The 16,036-nt window shown below is 54.3% G+C and overlaps 5 protein-coding genes across 5 annotated transcripts; 3 read left to right on the forward strand and 2 right to left on the reverse strand.

The window, feature by feature from the left end:
- Positions 1–1,144: 1,144 nt before the first annotated feature.
- On the forward strand, positions 1,145–2,903 carry CDEST_05059 (uncharacterized protein). The gene is made up of 2 exons (XM_062921218.1): positions 1,145–2,181; positions 2,250–2,903. The coding sequence occupies exons 1-2, from the start codon at positions 1,970–1,972 to the stop codon at positions 2,644–2,646; spliced, it is 609 nt and encodes a 202-aa protein (XP_062777269.1). The 5' UTR covers positions 1,145–1,969; the 3' UTR covers positions 2,647–2,903.
- A 607-nt stretch (positions 2,904–3,510) lies between these two features.
- CDEST_05060 (uncharacterized protein) lies at positions 3,511–5,252 on the forward strand. Its single transcript, XM_062921219.1, has 3 exons — positions 3,511–4,513; positions 4,580–4,872; positions 4,955–5,252. Exons 1-3 carry the CDS (start codon positions 3,742–3,744, stop codon positions 5,111–5,113), a joined length of 1,224 nt encoding a protein of 407 aa, XP_062777270.1. The 5' UTR covers positions 3,511–3,741; the 3' UTR covers positions 5,114–5,252.
- A 542-nt stretch (positions 5,253–5,794) lies between these two features.
- On the forward strand, positions 5,795–10,181 carry CDEST_05061 (Putative polymerase, nucleotidyl transferase domain, poly(A) polymerase, central). The gene is made up of 3 exons (XM_062921220.1): positions 5,795–7,383; positions 7,450–9,134; positions 9,204–10,181. Exons 1-3 carry the CDS (start codon positions 6,221–6,223, stop codon positions 9,941–9,943), a joined length of 3,588 nt encoding a protein of 1,195 aa, XP_062777271.1. The 5' UTR covers positions 5,795–6,220; the 3' UTR covers positions 9,944–10,181.
- Position 10,182: 1 nt separating this feature from the next.
- Positions 10,183–12,876, reverse strand: CDEST_05062 (Putative exocyst complex component Exo70, cullin repeat-like-containing domain superfamily). Its single transcript, XM_062921221.1, has 2 exons — positions 12,302–12,876; positions 10,183–12,224 (listed from the first exon to the last, which is right to left on the reverse strand). Exons 1-2 carry the CDS (start codon positions 12,510–12,512, stop codon positions 10,519–10,521), a joined length of 1,917 nt encoding a protein of 638 aa, XP_062777272.1. The 5' UTR covers positions 12,513–12,876; the 3' UTR covers positions 10,183–10,518.
- Positions 12,877–13,085: 209 nt separating this feature from the next.
- CDEST_05063 (Putative aminotransferase class-III, pyridoxal phosphate-dependent transferase, major) lies at positions 13,086–16,029 on the reverse strand. Its single transcript, XM_062921222.1, has 4 exons — positions 14,538–16,029; positions 14,126–14,475; positions 13,798–14,051; positions 13,086–13,733 (listed from the first exon to the last, which is right to left on the reverse strand). Exons 1-4 carry the CDS (start codon positions 14,878–14,880, stop codon positions 13,283–13,285), a joined length of 1,398 nt encoding a protein of 465 aa, XP_062777273.1. The 5' UTR covers positions 14,881–16,029; the 3' UTR covers positions 13,086–13,282.
- Positions 16,030–16,036: the final 7 nt, after the last annotated feature.

The raw sequence follows: 16,036 nt of genomic DNA on the forward strand, positions 1-16,036 counted from the left end.
AGAGTCCCAGGGCTGGAAGGTAGGGACAATGGAGACCGCCGGATGCGTCGTCCTCGGGGTTAAGTAGCGTCGGTTGAGCAGCGGCTGATCGGGTAAATTTGCGATTGTATCCGATTGAGTGCTATGTTGAGTTGAAATCAGCTAGCCAACCCCGTTCGGCCTCATGATGCTGCCCGTCACCTTCATCCAATCAAAGACAGTCATCGCCCTTGACATCGGGATAGACGGCCGACAAGTCGAACATAGACACGAAACTGCGGTCGCGGCCGGACGACCACTTGAGATTGGTAATAGCGGGTAAACAATATCAACCTCTTCCGGGGTATTTTTGTCCCGGTGTTTCTCTCAGAAGACGAGCGGGCGAGGTAAGTGATGCTCCGGAGGGGGAGATGACGAGAGGAACTGCGTGTGAGGGTGGGTAAGGAACAGAGATGGAGGGTGCGAATGAGGCCATATGACCTCCAAGCAACCACCCCATGATGAGCTGGCAGCGCACTGGCGGCAGGGCGGTATTCCATCACGCTGAGTGTGTGTGTGTGTGTGTGTGTGTGAGATACACAGTATCCTGTAAGGCCAGAGCCGAAAGGCACATTGCATGCAGGGCAGCCTTGACCAAGAGCGGCCAGCTGACAGTCTGACAATGGCTCATAGGCGGAGTGTATTGATTTGGATGCCAGCATCGTCATGGCCTGGCCCATGCGCCCGTGTTGGTCATGGAGGAAGCCTGGAGACCAGGCGTTTTCAAGCCAGGTTGCTGCGGACCGTAGCATAGCATGCATGGGATGCGCGGCGCGTGCATGCATGACATCAAATGGGGCTTCAAGTGAGACCCACGGTACGTTATGGTGAAGACTGATGGTCAGGCTGATCACAGCTGAAAGCAGCTGGCAACTAATGGTGCGATGACATCTTCAGCAGCGTCCGCTGGATGCACCCCCCTCCAAAACCCCTTTGTAAACTGTCGATGATTGGAGAACCCAATCTGATCCTACCAGAAAACAGTATCAGTGCACCTACCATTATGACACAGACCCCCCCCATTTTCGTGTTGGCCACGCCCCAAGCTTTATCATTGATGGCTCACCAGCACCTGTCGGGATCACGCCTCCACCCCCCCTGATTGATGACATTAACAACACAAACACCAGAGATAAGCAGCCACATCGGCACGTCGCTCGACCGGCGACTGTGTAATGTGCAAGTTGGCCCACGCGCCTCCCGTGTGCCTTTCCGGCTTGTTGCCTTGTTTTCAGGCGTTCTCGTTAAGATCAGTCTTCAACTGCCTCAAGGTATATTAGTGCTACAGGTAGATCCACCGTCCCGCCTCCCAGGTCTTTGTGCACCCTCTCTCGGGCTCCCTCATATCGATCCTCTTCCCAACAACATCATCATCGTTGACGACCACAACAACATCAACAACAACCACTACACTACCGCATACTGGAGTGGTGTGACTTAGGCCCCTTGCCCTCCATTCCCCTGTGTACACCTCTTTCGGCAATACCTTTCCTCTTATCCCAATTTGCCTTTGCCGTCATCCTCGGTAACTCTGCCCGGTGACTCACCCGGTCACTTCCGTCCCAACAGTGACTACTTACCTTGCCTACCCAACCTATTCTCACCCTGCCTCGACTCAGCCTCTCTCTAACTTCTCAATTCGGACACCGAGCCGGGCATAACCCAACCTGTTTCCTTTCCACTTACTTCTTTTATATCCATCACTCATCCATCCTCCTCTGCAACCTTGTCCACTAGATACCCAACATACCGGATCGCATTCACTGCCAAACCCCACTCGTGTAATACACCGCGACAACTCAAATACCATCAACTGATTCCGACCTCGAACGTCACAGAACTCTGTTGGGTCTGTATAACTTGGACATCGTGCTTCACCAGCGACGCCGTTATTTGGCGTCTCAACACTGCCATAACACTTAATTTTCCTTGTCGCAAGCAACCGGACGTAATGGCTGGCGCAACCGAGTCTCATGTCCAGTTCGAGCGAGACCTTCGAAGCGCACACCAAGACTACAAGAGGACTAAAGACTCACAGTCCAAATGGTCAAACGGAGCCCGTCCTCTGGCAGGCTGCCGCCTTGACTGGACCACTCTGGAGGCCGTCGGCGGCACCGAACAGCAGCGAGCCAAGACGCGCCCCAGAGGCAAGAACAGCGAGACGTACGTTTGCCATTTACACATCCTCATGCGGCACTTTCGCGTGGCCAATTCTGACATGCGAGACGCAGCTCTCACCACAAGAAGACGCAGCACAACGTAACCAAGTTCCGATCACACTGGGAGCTTCCTCAAGGGCGCGTGCAGTCGGCGGCGCGGGCCAAGGAACAGATCAAGGATCCACTTAGCCGATCGGTCATGGAGATGGCCCCGTCTCAAGAGGGCTGGAAGAACCTCCCCGCTTCGGAGGATTGGAAATACAGCTTTGATAGGATCGAAAGTCCCAACCGACCGCTGACGCTCGACGTCTTCATCAAGACGACGGGTCGCGAGACGGAGCGCATGGTGGAGAAAGAATACGAGATCCTCAACGAAAACGGACAGATTCTCAAGGGCCGTAAGGCACGTCAGAGCCTGCGTCAGGATGGGCTTCGTATCGCCGAGGACGATGGTTTCCAGCTGGTCTGATTCCTGCAGACGAATACTCTATTTGATTCGATGAGATGATGACTGACCACACTGTCATGCTATGTGCTTGCTCAGGAGTTTGTGGGTTGAACACCGGCATGGAGGGCGATCTAAGGGTTTCAAAGTTCTCGCGAGGTAACCGACTTGGGGGCATTGGACGGCGTTTGTTTTATGATAGCAGCATTGTGTACGAAAGTATAACGATGATGACCCTTAGTATACCTAGGCAAATTGAACTCGTTTAACGAGACAGCCCACCTATGTCTTCGATATCCATCGCGTCCAGCCGGAGAAGGGGGGGGGGGGGTTGGCCAGTCCAATGCTAACTACCACACGGAGAACATCGTGGATGAGACTTCAAAGCAGCCCACCACGTTAACAAGAAATTATATTCAATGTTACTCCAGGGCCCGCGATTCGCCTGATCGGAGTCGGGTTCGGTCTTCTTGCTGACATGGAGCCGGTGATCCTTCTAGGCAGCTCTGGAACCGAAAACGGCTTAGACATATCCAGTGTGTATGGCAATCCCCACGGGCACTGGATCCTTCTGGGTCATCACTAACACGGTGCTGAATGGTTTGATTGTGCTGGGCTAGTGCTAGGTGTAGGCGCAGGTGAGGGTCCTGTTTGAGGAGCACCAGCTGCGCGCGGGGCTGAAATGAACGGGGGGTGGTTAGTGGCTAGCCGGGCGTATTTCCCACGGGATTGGGTTTTCTTCATTCCTTTTTTTATACCTACCTAGGTGGAACTAAGATAGGCAGCCTGTATTCAGTACTGTAGTTCCTTGTCTAACACGTTACTGGGAGCGGACAGATTCAGATGGAGTAGATATACCTAGGTACCGACCAGGACAGACATCAATTCCTCTCATGCAACCTCGCGATCCCTGATTGACTTGTTCTCTCCTCCTACTTCATCCTTCCTACTGCCCATCTTGTCCTTTACCACCCTCCTTCAAGTCCGTCATTGCGGCAGTCATCTCATACCGCACTGTCGCACAAACTACTCCCATGATCCACACGTATTGACCTGATCACGACGCCTGAATTGACTGGTTATACTGTTTACGCAGCCATCTCTGGAACAGTGTCCGCAATGGCCGCAGAATCGGTCAACATGGCTCCGCCGCAGCCGCCGTTCAGGTCACTATCAGAGCTCTCGGCAGACCCTCCGGGCCCATCCGAGCTGCCGGCCGACCTGCCACCGTTGCCGTTGCCCCCGTTGACGACGACAACCCCGCCGTCTGCTGCTCCGTCAGCAGCCACTTCAACATGCATGGCGGCATTTCCTTCCATAGTAACTGAGAAGACGTTGCTTGCAGGTCGCACCAGCAGCCACAATGTGAGGGTCAACAGCGCGAACCCATCAGAGCCGCCGCCGTATTCGAGCCCCTCCAACGATTTACAGGCGTCCACCTCGGCGGACTCTCGTGGCCTCCCTGTAACGGCATCAGGCCCCCCCTCCTATACAGGCCTGCCCAGGTTGGATTACAAGCTCTACTCGCCGCCCCTCTTTACCTTGTCTCTTGACTGCACTACGCTGTCTTCTAGGGCAGAGCATCTGACGGCAAGCGCCAGCGCCCTCGTTTCACTCGTGAGGATGCAGGCCAGTATCCCGCCCAAGCCATTGATCCATATTAGGGGAAACCGAGGTCGCACTGTCGACTTCGACTTCAAGATGAACCTCATGAGTTTGTTGGTGCCCGACGACATGAGCAGACGCATGGATTATATTCGGTGCGTGGCGCCGGGCGAATTGGCTTTTCGGGGCGGCGCCAAGCCCGATGTCCTCCCCGAGGTGGGTGACAGGGAGCTTGAAGAGTGGTGCCGCCGCTTTATCGAGGACCCGGCGCCGGTGAAAAGCTTCGGTGAGTTCGCATCCGCCGCAAGGTCGTGGTGATGGTTGTGGCTAATGCTGGGCCCCGCGACGGAAGCGCTCGGGAGGGTCGTTGCCAACATGGACGCGCTATACATCGAGGGCCAAATCCGCAGCTTGATTGCGTCGACTCAGTACAAGGGGCAAGTCAACATCTCTTTCCCCGTCACGCATGCCAACGTCAAGGTCAAGAGTGCCGAGAAGCCGAGCAAACTATACCTGGGCATGAAGAATCTTTTCTCGAGTAAGCACAAGTACGAGGTGGTGCAATCAGTGTGGCCATTCGCATCGGCCAGGAACGGTGAGGATGGACGGAGGTGCATGGTGCAGAGCGAGGAAGTCTGGTGGCGGGTAAGTCCTGGTTCCGAGCCGGGTGCTGTCCGTCTCAACAATGCCCTTTGGGTGATTTCTCTAACCACGTTGGTCGTCACAGGAGTGGCGAGACTCGATAAAGTACGCCGTTGCGCAGAAGAGACAGAACGGGGCATACGTGACAAACGAGGACAAGCTGGAGGCGCTGATGGAGGGCAAGGGCAAAGGCGTCACGTCCATCGACTGGGGCGGTTCCGACTTTGACGAACAGGGCGTGTGATGCCATTGCAGGCTTCTTACGTGGGTCACTTTCTGGGCAGGCGACTCGGCCATGAGGATATCGTTGGACCGCCGTGTCATTGTACGCGGGTGCTTGTGTATCAAGATTTGACGTAGGCAGGCGGGTGACAAAAAAAGCCGGACTCTTTAAAAAAAAAATTGATCAAGTTAGGTGTTTTGGGGCCAACGTTAATAAGCGGTACTTTCCCCTCTCCAACTATCTGCACTTAAACAAAGGTATTTTCTATCACAGGAGTCCGGCTTTTTTTGTCACCCGCTTGGTAGGATAATCAAGATTCTTCAAGGTCAGTTGAACAAGTACAAAATGTTGGAAGGCATGCGGATTCATCTTGGCCAATTGCTGTTCGCCGCTCACAATGCTGGTTCGAGACTGGCTCCGGGTCGATGGTCCATGGGCCCCTGGTCTACCTACCTGAAGGTGGGTGGGTACATATGAGTGAGTGCCTGTACAAAGAACCGCCTCAGTGGGTGAGTCACTCGGCAACGTCAAACGGTCCGTTCCATGCTTGCACCATCAACACTAGGACACAATCCCCACCCAACCTAGGTATGCAAAGACACAGTTGCAAGGGTCCCTGAGTCACGGACCCTTTACCTACCTACCTACTACCTAGGCACTTGGACTTCTAGTTGCAAATTGTGATGCATTTGTATCTGACACATTCGGCCAGTGACTGGCCTCTACTCACCATCTCCGACTTTGAGTCGATTCGACAGCTTCCGGCGACCCTTGACCTTTGACTTGACCCTGAGCTTGGCCGTTGTGTGTTTGGTTGCACCCTTGACCCTGTTCCAGAGCGTGGGAAAGGTTTGTGTGCGAAGTATTTACACTGCCTTGACTTCGTACCTTAAATCAGCCTCTGTTGTCTCTTGTTTCCATCTTCTAGTCCGCCAACCTCGTTCCGCAGCGTACAAAATACCGACCATACTCTTCCTGCAACGTTGATTACTACTGGCTATCTCACAGCTGGTGAAATCTCGGTTTACCAGCTTACACCCCAGGATCGGTCGACGTGCCACTTCCATCCCGGTCGCAACCAACATTCGCACAAACCTAAACACAAGCCGGATCAATACATTAGCACCCATGGAGTTCCCAGCTCCATCGAACCACGACACGGCTCTCTGCCTGATACCCCCTAGAGACCAATGGCCGTTGGTCGACCGCCTTCGTTTCGATAATGACAAGGCCCATGCGAAGTGGCCACCCCATGTCAACCTCGTCTATCCGTTCGTCAGGTCCACGGATTCCAATGCTCTCCGCCTGGCTTGTGATGCCATTGTCAAGTGCCTCACGGACCGGGGGCAGCCCGCCACTCTTCCCATCCACCTGGACTCCCCGGGCTATTTTCAACATAGGAATGGCAGTACACTGTTTCTGTGCGACAGAAACGCCGAGAACGCATCTCAACTCAACTGCTTGAGAGCCGCCATCCTCGCAGCCATCGGTCAGACACGCTTGGAGCCATACAACATGCACATGACGGTGGCCCAGTGCGAAGATACGACTCGCTCGTCCAAAGTTGATTTTCTCCTCGAAAAGCTGCGGCGCCTGCCTCCAGTCAGTTGGGAAGCCAGTCAACTGGCTGTTCTAGTTCGGGCCCCGTCGGGCCAGATGAAACAATGGGGTCTCATTAACCTTGTTTCTCCCTCCCTGGTTATCTGCGGTGATTTGTTTGGCATGGAACGAGAAATGGGCTTGACTGTTATCCCGCAACGCACATGGCATTTCTCGGATCGGCTCTTGGTATGGCAGCCGGTTGACACAGTTTCCCCAGAAGCGTCACATTCGGATGCTGGGCTGCTCGAAAATCTCATTGTTGCCAGTTGGAACGTCCTTGCTGAGTTCCACTGGCCTCCCTCTCGCACCAGATATCCTATGATCGTCGATAACCTCGTCGCAGGAACCGCGTTGGCAGACATCGTAGTGCTCCAGGAGGTAACTGATGACTTTCTGCCCTTCTTGCTCGAAGACGGCCGCATTCGAAAGCAGTATACGTATGCCTCACACGGGTCACCCGACGATCCAGTTGCTGGCCCGTTGCCCAATATACTTAACAACGTGGTCCTTAGCAAACACCCCTTCTCCTGGGAATACCTACCCTTCAAGCGTCAACACAAGGGATCATGCGTGCTTAGGTTCGATGGCCTGAGATACAGTGAGGCAGATGGCCCTGCGTTGCCTCTAGTACTGGCAACCTGTCATCTCAGTCAAGGTTTGACAGATGGCGCCGTCGCCGCTAAAGAAAGGTACGACCGACTGGCCTAACAGATATGTATGAACTGCCTCGTCTCCGAGCTGACAGTAGTCTCCAGAGAACTCCAGCGAATCTTGAGCCACCTCAGGAGCGATTATCCAGCCAACCAATGGGTCATCGCCGGTGACTTCAACATCACCACATCTTCCTACACTGTTGATAACGCTGTAAAGAAGGGAGCAATCACCGCGCAGACGGAAAATGTTCTCCGAAACATTGAGACAACCCTGGCCGAAGCCAACCTCCTTGATGTCTGGATGGTTTCGCGCATCGAGGCCGGTGTCAGTGACAACCTCAAAGGTGACGTCGGTCATATCTTCGAGGGTGAGCAAGGGGCAACCTTCGACCCCAGAGAGAATCCACATGCTGCCAAGATGGTCGGAAGTGGCCTCAACAACCGTCCGCAAAGATACGACCGTATATTGGTCAAGAGTGGAGGCCCGTTCCGGATCTCACGCTTTAACATGTTCGGCTTCATCACTGGCAAAGGCGAGACCAGGGAAGGTCCGTTATACGCAAGTGATCACTGGGGCATTCGATGCCTTCTGCACCGCTTCGACTCGAAAAATGCAGCAGCCACCAGTGCCCAAGTGGTTCATGTCCAGCCCAAAAAGGCCCCGGCTGGCCTTTCCGACGTTGCCGTGCTGAGACGGTGCATGGAAAATCTCAACATCTTCCCGACGGAGCAAGACGAGGCTGTTCGGAAAGAGGCCCTTCAGCTGCTGCAACATACCCTCCTGGACTCGGACCAAACGACCGGAGATCAGACACGAGGCCGTCCGGCTTTTATGTTAGTCCCCGTGGGATCGTACGGTCTCGGCACCTGGTCCAAGACGTCCGACATCGACTGCCTTTGTATCGGTTCTATCAGTTCCCGCGTTTTCTTTATCCTGGCCCGTCAAAGGCTGAGAAAGTCGGGCAACCCGGGTGTGCGGTTATTAAGGAAAGTCAAGGCCAAGACTGGCACTATGCTCGAGGTGGAGATTCTGGGCGTAAAGTGCGATCTTCAATACTGCCAGGCACCCAGCGTGGTGGAACAGTGGCCCGACATACTGAAGCGGCCTCCGTCAGATCCAGCTTTCAGCTTGCCCATGCAGACTCTTTTGAAGCTGAAGCCTGCGAGGGATCTGTTCTACCTTCAGCGTTCCGTTCCCGACCTGGCACAGTTCCGCATGAGTTTCCAGGCCATCAAGACGTGGGCGAAGGCGCGCGGGATATACGCAGCCAAGTTTGGGTATCTTGGCGGCATACACCTGTCTGTCATGCTGGTCAAGGTTTGTAAGATGCTCTTACACGATGGCGGCGTTGTCTCCACTGCGGACATAATCACAACCTTTTTTGACCACTACTCGCAACTTGACTGGCAGAGAGATATGGTCTTTGACCCCTTCTTCCACAAGAATCTGAGATATCATCGGACACCGAGGGAGGCCATGTGCCTTCTCGGCTGGCACTCTCCAACGCTCAACACGGCACTCACCGCGTCAGTGCCGACCACGAAGATCATATCGGCCGAGCTCTGCCAGGCCACTGCTCAACTATCACGAGACGGAACAAGCTGGCAGTCGCTGCTGTCCATCCCCGACTCAAGCCACAGAAAGAACATGACCCCGGGCGCGTCGAACTTCCTTGGCTCGTTCCGTTCATTCATCAACCTACGTGTTCACTACTGGGGAGCATCCCTCGAACGTGGAAGCAAACTCGTCGGCTGGTTGGAGTCTCGTTGTGCCTCGCTTCTGGTTGGTAAGTCGTTCTCAGAACCCCCGCAACCCGCCCTGGAAGCAAGACGTGGCTGACCCTTTCTTCCCCAAGACGTAAACAAGAGAGTACCCGAACTCTCAGCAAGAATCTGGCCTGCCAGATTCGTCGACTCATCTAGCTCCGAAGCTAAGGGGACTCAGGGCGACTACCAGGGCTCCTATCTCGTCGGACTGGAGTGGATGAACTCGGACGAGAAGCCATCAAAGGATGACCTGGAGGCGGCACACAGCAACCTGCGCGCCGTCTTGCAGCAATTTGAAAAGCTCATCATGAGCGACGAAAAGTATTTTGATCCAAACACTTCTTGGTTTAGTGCGACAGTCGTCAAGAGAAGCGAGCTAGATGATCTACACTTGGACGATCGTGAATGGGGTGTGCACGTTGATGGTGACGACGACTCCGACACGGAAGATGAAGAGGAGGACGATGACGTCGACGAAGAGTACCAGGGGTGGCTGGCGGACAAGGTTGCAAAAAAAGGCAAGTCGGCAAAGCAGCGCTCAACAACAGTCCGGAAACCCGAGGGGGCGGGCAAATTCCGCGCGGCACTTGATGTGCTGAACCGGTTGCGATGGGATCCGAACATTGACAGCAACGACTTCCTCATCGGGTATGAGGACCGGTTCCTGGGACCTCAAGAGAAGGCTCTCTCTGCCTGGAAGAGTGAGCAGACGCATGAAGAATTCATCCCCCAGCACCGCATCCTGTGGTTTAAGCGCCGGAGCGACGATGTCATTGTATGGCATAGGTCCGAACGCATCGACTTGCTCTTCAAGAAGACCTCGGGGTAATGTTCCGGACATAGCGCAACAGAGACAAGGTGGACGAAATAGGCACCGTGTCAGGGAGGTGTTGACTGGCCGACAGCTGTCGATACGAGTTTTACGAACCGGCGCTCTCGAGACAGACTTATTACATGACCGGACGGATCTGACTTCCCAATTCAAGTGCCATGCGCGACCCATCGTATGCTCTTGCCTATAGCCGTGTAAGCACATGAAACCAGAAGAATTGCCCACGCCACCTCGGTTACCAACAGATTGTTCTGGTGCTCAAGCCTATCAATGTCATTGTCGGCTATGCACCGCGGGCGACGTTATTACGCGAGCTGCGTACCTTATAAGATGCCACTGCTGCTGCTGTGCTTCTGGCGCCCAAATGATCCTCCCTGAATTTTTCCTGGGGATTTTTCAAACCAGAAAAGGGCGGGACTCGGCAAAACAGACTAACAGGAGATACATTTGCCAAACCAGGCTTTGCTCTTCGCTACCGAGACGCCCGCTATTTCCACTTGCAAAAACAAGACAAAAGCCACCGAACGAGGATCAGAAACCTCATGTGATCATACGAAAACCAAAGCCCCTGCCTAGTAGAGCGTCGCAAAGACGGCGGCTATTCCGGCCTTGTCGTACTTGACGTGCTTGCCTTTGCCCTTGTCAACCTCGTGGTATCGGTCCCAGAAACGGTTGTACAAGGGTTCAAGCATCTGCTGAATGTCCCGGGCGAATATCTGTCTCACCTCCCGTTCCATATTGTATGTCTTGTGCCGGCTGACCATCTCGTCAAAGGAGGCGTTGAACGCCTGGAACTTGCCCTTGATGTTATCCTTGTCCCTGCTGCTCAGGCCCTTGAGAATGGAAGCCGAGTCGGCCTGGCCTGACGTGGGCCGTTGCTTGCTTGTGTGAATGACATCAAACAAGTGCGTCGACACCTCTTTACAATCCATGGTGTACATGCCTGTCGCCTTCTTGCGCCACTGGTCCAACATTCCCATCCGTCCTTCAAGAAGAGGCGCGAGGTCCGAGTCGCGGATCATTCGTTCAATAATGACAACACTATTGGCCAAGAACACACCAATGACAGCCCGGCCACCTTTGAGAACCAGCCTGGCCTTCTGATCAAGCGATGTCATAAGCATATCGACCGTGTCCGAGCAGTAATGGGAAAAAATTTCCTTGCCGTCGGCACCAATGTCAAAGGAAGCGAGACTTGGAATCGCATCAGTGGACCGTCCGTCGGTAGCAGCGTTGGTTTTCCATCCCCCGTCACCCAAGGAGAACATGATACTTGAGATTGGCCGCAAGAACTCCACCATGGTCTGTAGACGCTGCATGGTCTCGGACACGATGGGTATCGGTGCGCCGTCTTGAGGAAGTGCTTGCATGGCAGTGATCCTTCGTCTCGTGTCGTCCAACAGCTCTCCCAACGACACTTTGGCAGTCTCCCGTACAGGCCGGAGCGCTGCAGCAAGCGATGATTTGAGCTCGCCAGTACGTGTTTCCAAGTTGCTCGACAAGCCCGACATTATCTCGGTGATCTCGTAAGCGAGGTAGCAATCTGTGTTTAAGTGACCCTTGATATGGCTATTCAACTCTCGCAGGGTGCGGGCAAGCTCGGCCATGGCGGCCTGGCATGTGGCCTGGAACAGAGGGCCCCAGTCCTCACGCGTGAAGATACTGCAGATGTTGTCGTACTCGGCAAGAAAGAGACCTTCCATGGCCTGCGCGTATGTGCCGATGCCGTTGGTGCCAGCGCGATAGATGGCGTCGGGATTCTTCTTCTTAGTCGTGTTAACGCTAGCGGCGGCCAGGTTGGCCAACGTAGACGAAAGGTAAGGGCCGCGTATTTCGGCGTAAATCTTAGCCGTCGATGAATCTTGAGGAGCAGCGCTGCCGCCGCCGCTCTGGCGATGATTGCCCGAGATGTACGAATTGACCAGGCCTAAGCGCGCAACCTTGTCTTGGGACAGAACTGGGAATGGCATGTCCTTCGTAATGTAATGGAGCGGCTCTACCGAGCGAGGCGTCTCTCCCCGGAGTAGTTTGTCGAAATGGCCCTCAAGTTGCGAGTTACCCGACTTAATCAAGCGGACTAGCTCTGCCATTGTCTGTTGGTTCGCTCGCAGGTTAGAGGCCTGCATGTCGGCGAGGGCCTTGGACAGTCGCTTGATCGAGGCCAGGTAGTTGGAAAGACCAGACTTGTCGGGGCCAGCTCGGATGATTTGTTCTTCGTCGTTCTTGCTATCGGCAGGTTGGCGAAGCCGCTCGATGGCTGCGAGAACGGCATCGATGTCTGCGAGAAAGGAGCCCAAAGTCAGTTCGACTGAGGAGGGGGGGGCCAAGAAGGGGAACGTGTTCGGACGGACGTACTGTTGCCCAGGACCTGAAGCTTCTTGGTCTCTCCGCTCAAGGGACCAGCGACTTCGCGTACGCTCTTGCCGGTAGACTCTAACCTTCCCATGCATGCTTGGATCTTCTTAGTCAGTTGGGAGGTCTTCTCGAGCCTCGAGTTAAGCACATCGACCTCGGCGCGAGCCTCTTCGTCGGCGGCATGGCGACTATTTGCAGGTCCAACGGACATGGCGCACTTCTTCGTCTGCGGATGCAGCCCAAGGTAGCTGTGGTTGTGAAGACAGCGACAGGGGAGAGGTTGGAGACGGGGTAAGGGGATGTCAATGGCGTTTGATTGTTGGCCCAGTGGGGAGTAGTAAAGTGCGGACGTCGCCGGCGTCGTACTCCTTGCGGTCGTGACGGCGGCAAGATAGTCGTCGCAGCGTGGTATGGTCAGATCAGTAGGCGCGGATCAGGGTGAAGACTACATCATCTACAGTCCGCCGCAGGATCGATTCTCCAAAGGTGGTGATGCTGCTGCTGCTGATGCTGCTGCTGATGCTGTGACGCAGGGACCTGGCACAGCGGGTAGCGAGGTTGGATGAACTGTGTTGGGGGCGGGTTGGGTTGCTTGCTTAGTGCACATACTCTTCCCATTTATACACCTACCTATACATCATGCATAAACCCCGCGGCTGGGTACTGCCTAATAGTTCACGTCCTTGTTCAGATCCACTTCTATTCTCATCCGTTTCAAGTCTACGTCTTCTCGACAGCTATGGTCCTGTCACAGGCACAGCACCAGGAAAAAGAAGAGCACATCTCGTCAAGCAATATCAAGTCTGCACACATTTTGTCTTCAAGAATGGGTCGGAATTGGCGACCCATCAACTGCTACACGTTCGTCTAGCCGTTCCCTGTTACGTGACACTGGCCAACACTTTTTACTCGTGCAGGGGCAGGCTTTGTATCACACTCTGGGGAGCAAGCAACAGTGATCATCATCCCAGTCATCTAAACTTATTCCAAGCCTGAGAAATACCCCTTGATCAGTCTTGTCACCGTCTCTGCAACATACTCGACATCGCGCTTCGTCACAGTATATGGCGGTGCCACGATAATGTGGTCGCCTAGTATACCGTCCACAGTACCTGCTCCGGGATACACCACAATGCCATAATCCTCCGTGCGTCCGAGATCGCTGATTCCCGTTGCAACATGTGCCTCTTGTGGCCACGGCTCTTTCGTGTCCCTGTTCCGCACAAACTCGATGCCCCAGAAGAGCCCTTTGCCACGAATGTCCCCGACGTAAGGCTCGTCTTGGAGGCCCTTTCTCAGAAGCTCCGATAGCACTTGGCCCATGGTCCGCACGTTGCCGAGGAGGCCGTCTTCTTGGATGATTTGCTGTACTGCGAGTGCTGCTGCACATGCAACAGGATGACCTTGATACGTGTGTCCGTGAACAAAACACCTAGCCCAGCATGAGTCAACCTTTTCGCCGCTGCGTCGTTGCTACAGGTCATCTGAACACTCACCTGGAGCCCTTCTCCAATGCCTCGCTTACCTTTCTGTTGATGAGAACGCCTGCGATCGGCTGATACCCCCCACCTAGGCCCTTGCCGATGGTTTGGATGTCGGGCACCACATCTTCGTCTTCCCATGCGTGGAGAGTTCCCAACCGGCCCATGCCACTCATGACCTCGTCCATGATGAGGAGCGCTCCGTACTGATCACAAACCGCCTTCATTTCCCGGAAGTAGCCAGGGAGGGATGGAACGCATCCCAAAGCCTGCGCGAACATGTCAGTCAGTCGGCCCATCCAGGGACGCTGCCGCTTCACGCCTCTTCAACGAATTGACTTACAGCTCCAACAACCGGCTCTGCCACAAATGCGCAGACCTTTTCTGGACCCACCCGAACGAACTCATCCTCGAGCTCCTGGGCGAGTCTTGCAACATAGGACCTGTCCGACTCGCCTGGCGTCTTGTCCCTGTAACTATAGCACGGTGAAACGTGGGAAACAATGTTGTTGATTAACATCGGCGTGAAGTTGGCTCGACGAGTCACATGACCTCCCATTGACAGTGCGCCCAAGGTTGTTCCATGATATGACCGCTCTCGCGCGATGAAGAGATGCCTGTGTGGTTCGGCAGCTTCCTTTTCCAGATAATATTGCCTCGCCAGTTTCATAGCTGCCTCCATAGCTTCGGACCCTAGAACACGTCAGCAACGAGCCAGAGGGCTGTTTCTATCAAAGTAGTGGACACGTACGTACCACTGCTGACTAGGTAGGCTCGTGACATGTGGCCGTGACTTGAGTCGACGAGAAACTGGCACAGTTGTTCGCATACAGGCGTCGTGAAGAATGTCGAAGGACTGTATGCGATGCCGTCTAGCTGTCGCATCACGGCCTCTGCGACTCTCTTGTCTCCATGGCCGAGGCACGCCACTGCAGCGCCTCCCGAGGCATCGAATATCTTCCTGCCGCCTTCCAATATATAGAAATGGCCTTCGCCACCAATTATGCGGGCGAAGTGGCTCCGTAGATCACGGTGAAGCACAGCGGATTGACTAGCATCAATAATAAGTGCCGCGGCATCGAGAGACTGGAAAACCATCTTTGGGCAACATGCAATTCACGCCAAAACCTGTAATAAGCGGGAAACAATAGAGGCGAGTTGTTAAGCAAAACATGCAAAGAGTATGCAAAGGGGACGCAGAGAGGCAAAGCCGGCCTAGCGTTTTTGCGGACGCCAGCAGATAGATGTCGGTGGCATGGCGCAATGGCAGATTTATAGCTGTCTTCATACGTCAGTTCTGATAATACCCAGACCAGACCTTTTATGGACGACTAGGATGAATTGGCGCATCCTGCCTCGGGTATGGAGAGAAGGGTGTGTTCAAGGGGAGGGAGGAGAATAGAGTTCAGAGAAAGTAAGCGATGTCGCTCGGAGAACCACGCCAAAGCCGACAGCCCCAGCGAATTCGCGATTGCTCCAAGTAAGCTGGAATCCACCGGGCCGCGCCAAAGTGAGAAAAGGTAGCCGTTGGCTCTCGTGCAGCGGAGAGCTCCTCCCACATGGATTAAACCTTGATTAGCTTGTAACATGCAGCGACATCGCTTCAACCAGCTTATGGAAGCATCGGCTCGGTGCATATATATACATGCTGGCGGACGGCACTGAAGAACTGGCTCTTATTTGCGGAATTTGTCTTCCTAGAAAAGAAAAATCCGTATGAGTAGATTGAGACGGTTCATTAATCAAGTGGTGCGGCGGCCCACTGGACGTCGTCCATGGGACCTTTCCAACACAATGGCACGTTATTCGCAGCACCCGCTTATTTCCTGTCAGGTAGCAACGCAGCAACACTATACACACGAAGTGTGACGGAACGAACTGGAGGATAGGTTTAGATTCCTCGAGAGGAACGACGTGACAGAGACCAAGGCGACAAGAAGCAGTGTGTCCAAGGCTGTACTTGGGGCCAAATGGTAGTAAGGACTACGACAAGTAAGAGACAGAACAACAGGTTGTCCGTACGAGGATGGAAGACGGGGCGATGCACGAATGATGTGAAAGTAGCTGCCAGGAGGAAAGTCCATTTGTCACTGCGATTGAAAGTTGTGGGGTGGGAGACGGGACGGGGTCAAGTTCGTCTCGTCTCATGCATCCATCGGACGCCCAGATGTCTACAGTGCAAAGAGACGTTTGTTTGCCTGCTACCTAGCCACACCCCTGGCCCTGTCCAACTACCAGCCACGAGGTAAGTAGG

Source organism: Colletotrichum destructivum, chromosome 3 (assembly GCF_034447905.1).
Source record: "Colletotrichum destructivum chromosome 3, complete sequence".
Lineage (NCBI taxonomy): Eukaryota > Fungi > Ascomycota > Sordariomycetes > Glomerellales > Glomerellaceae > Colletotrichum > Colletotrichum destructivum.

Coding starts and splice junctions, on each gene's coding strand:
- CDEST_05059 (XM_062921218.1), top strand. CDS start 1,970: ATGGCTGGCGCAACCGAGTCTCATGTCCAGTTCGAGCGAGACCTTCGA. Junction 2,182..2,249: donor AGAGGCAAGAACAGCGAGAC/GTACGTTTGCCA, acceptor TGCGAGACGCAG/CTCTCACCACAAGAAGACGC.
- CDEST_05060 (XM_062921219.1), top strand. CDS start 3,742: ATGGCCGCAGAATCGGTCAACATGGCTCCGCCGCAGCCGCCGTTCAGG. Junction 4,514..4,579: donor GGCGCCGGTGAAAAGCTTCG/GTGAGTTCGCAT, acceptor CCGCGACGGAAG/CGCTCGGGAGGGTCGTTGCC. Junction 4,873..4,954: donor GCGAGGAAGTCTGGTGGCGG/GTAAGTCCTGGT, acceptor TGGTCGTCACAG/GAGTGGCGAGACTCGATAAA.
- CDEST_05062 (XM_062921221.1), bottom strand. CDS start 12,512: ATGTCCGTTGGACCTGCAAATAGTCGCCATGCCGCCGACGAAGAGGCT. Junction 12,225..12,301: donor GCTTCAGGTCCTGGGCAACA/GTACGTCCGTCC, acceptor CCTTTCTCGCAG/ACATCGATGCCGTTCTCGCA.
- CDEST_05063 (XM_062921222.1), bottom strand. CDS start 14,880: ATGGTTTTCCAGTCTCTCGATGCCGCGGCACTTATTATTGATGCTAGT. Junction 14,052..14,125: donor CAGAGCCGGTTGTTGGAGCT/GTAAGTCAATTC, acceptor ATGTTCGCGCAG/GCTTTGGGATGCGTTCCATC. Junction 13,734..13,797: donor GCATTGGAGAAGGGCTCCAG/GTGAGTGTTCAG, acceptor ATGCTGGGCTAG/GTGTTTTGTTCACGGACACA.
- CDEST_05061 (XM_062921220.1), top strand. CDS start 6,221: ATGGAGTTCCCAGCTCCATCGAACCACGACACGGCTCTCTGCCTGATA. Junction 7,384..7,449: donor GCCGTCGCCGCTAAAGAAAG/GTACGACCGACT, acceptor AGTAGTCTCCAG/AGAACTCCAGCGAATCTTGA. Junction 9,135..9,203: donor TTGTGCCTCGCTTCTGGTTG/GTAAGTCGTTCT, acceptor TTCTTCCCCAAG/ACGTAAACAAGAGAGTACCC.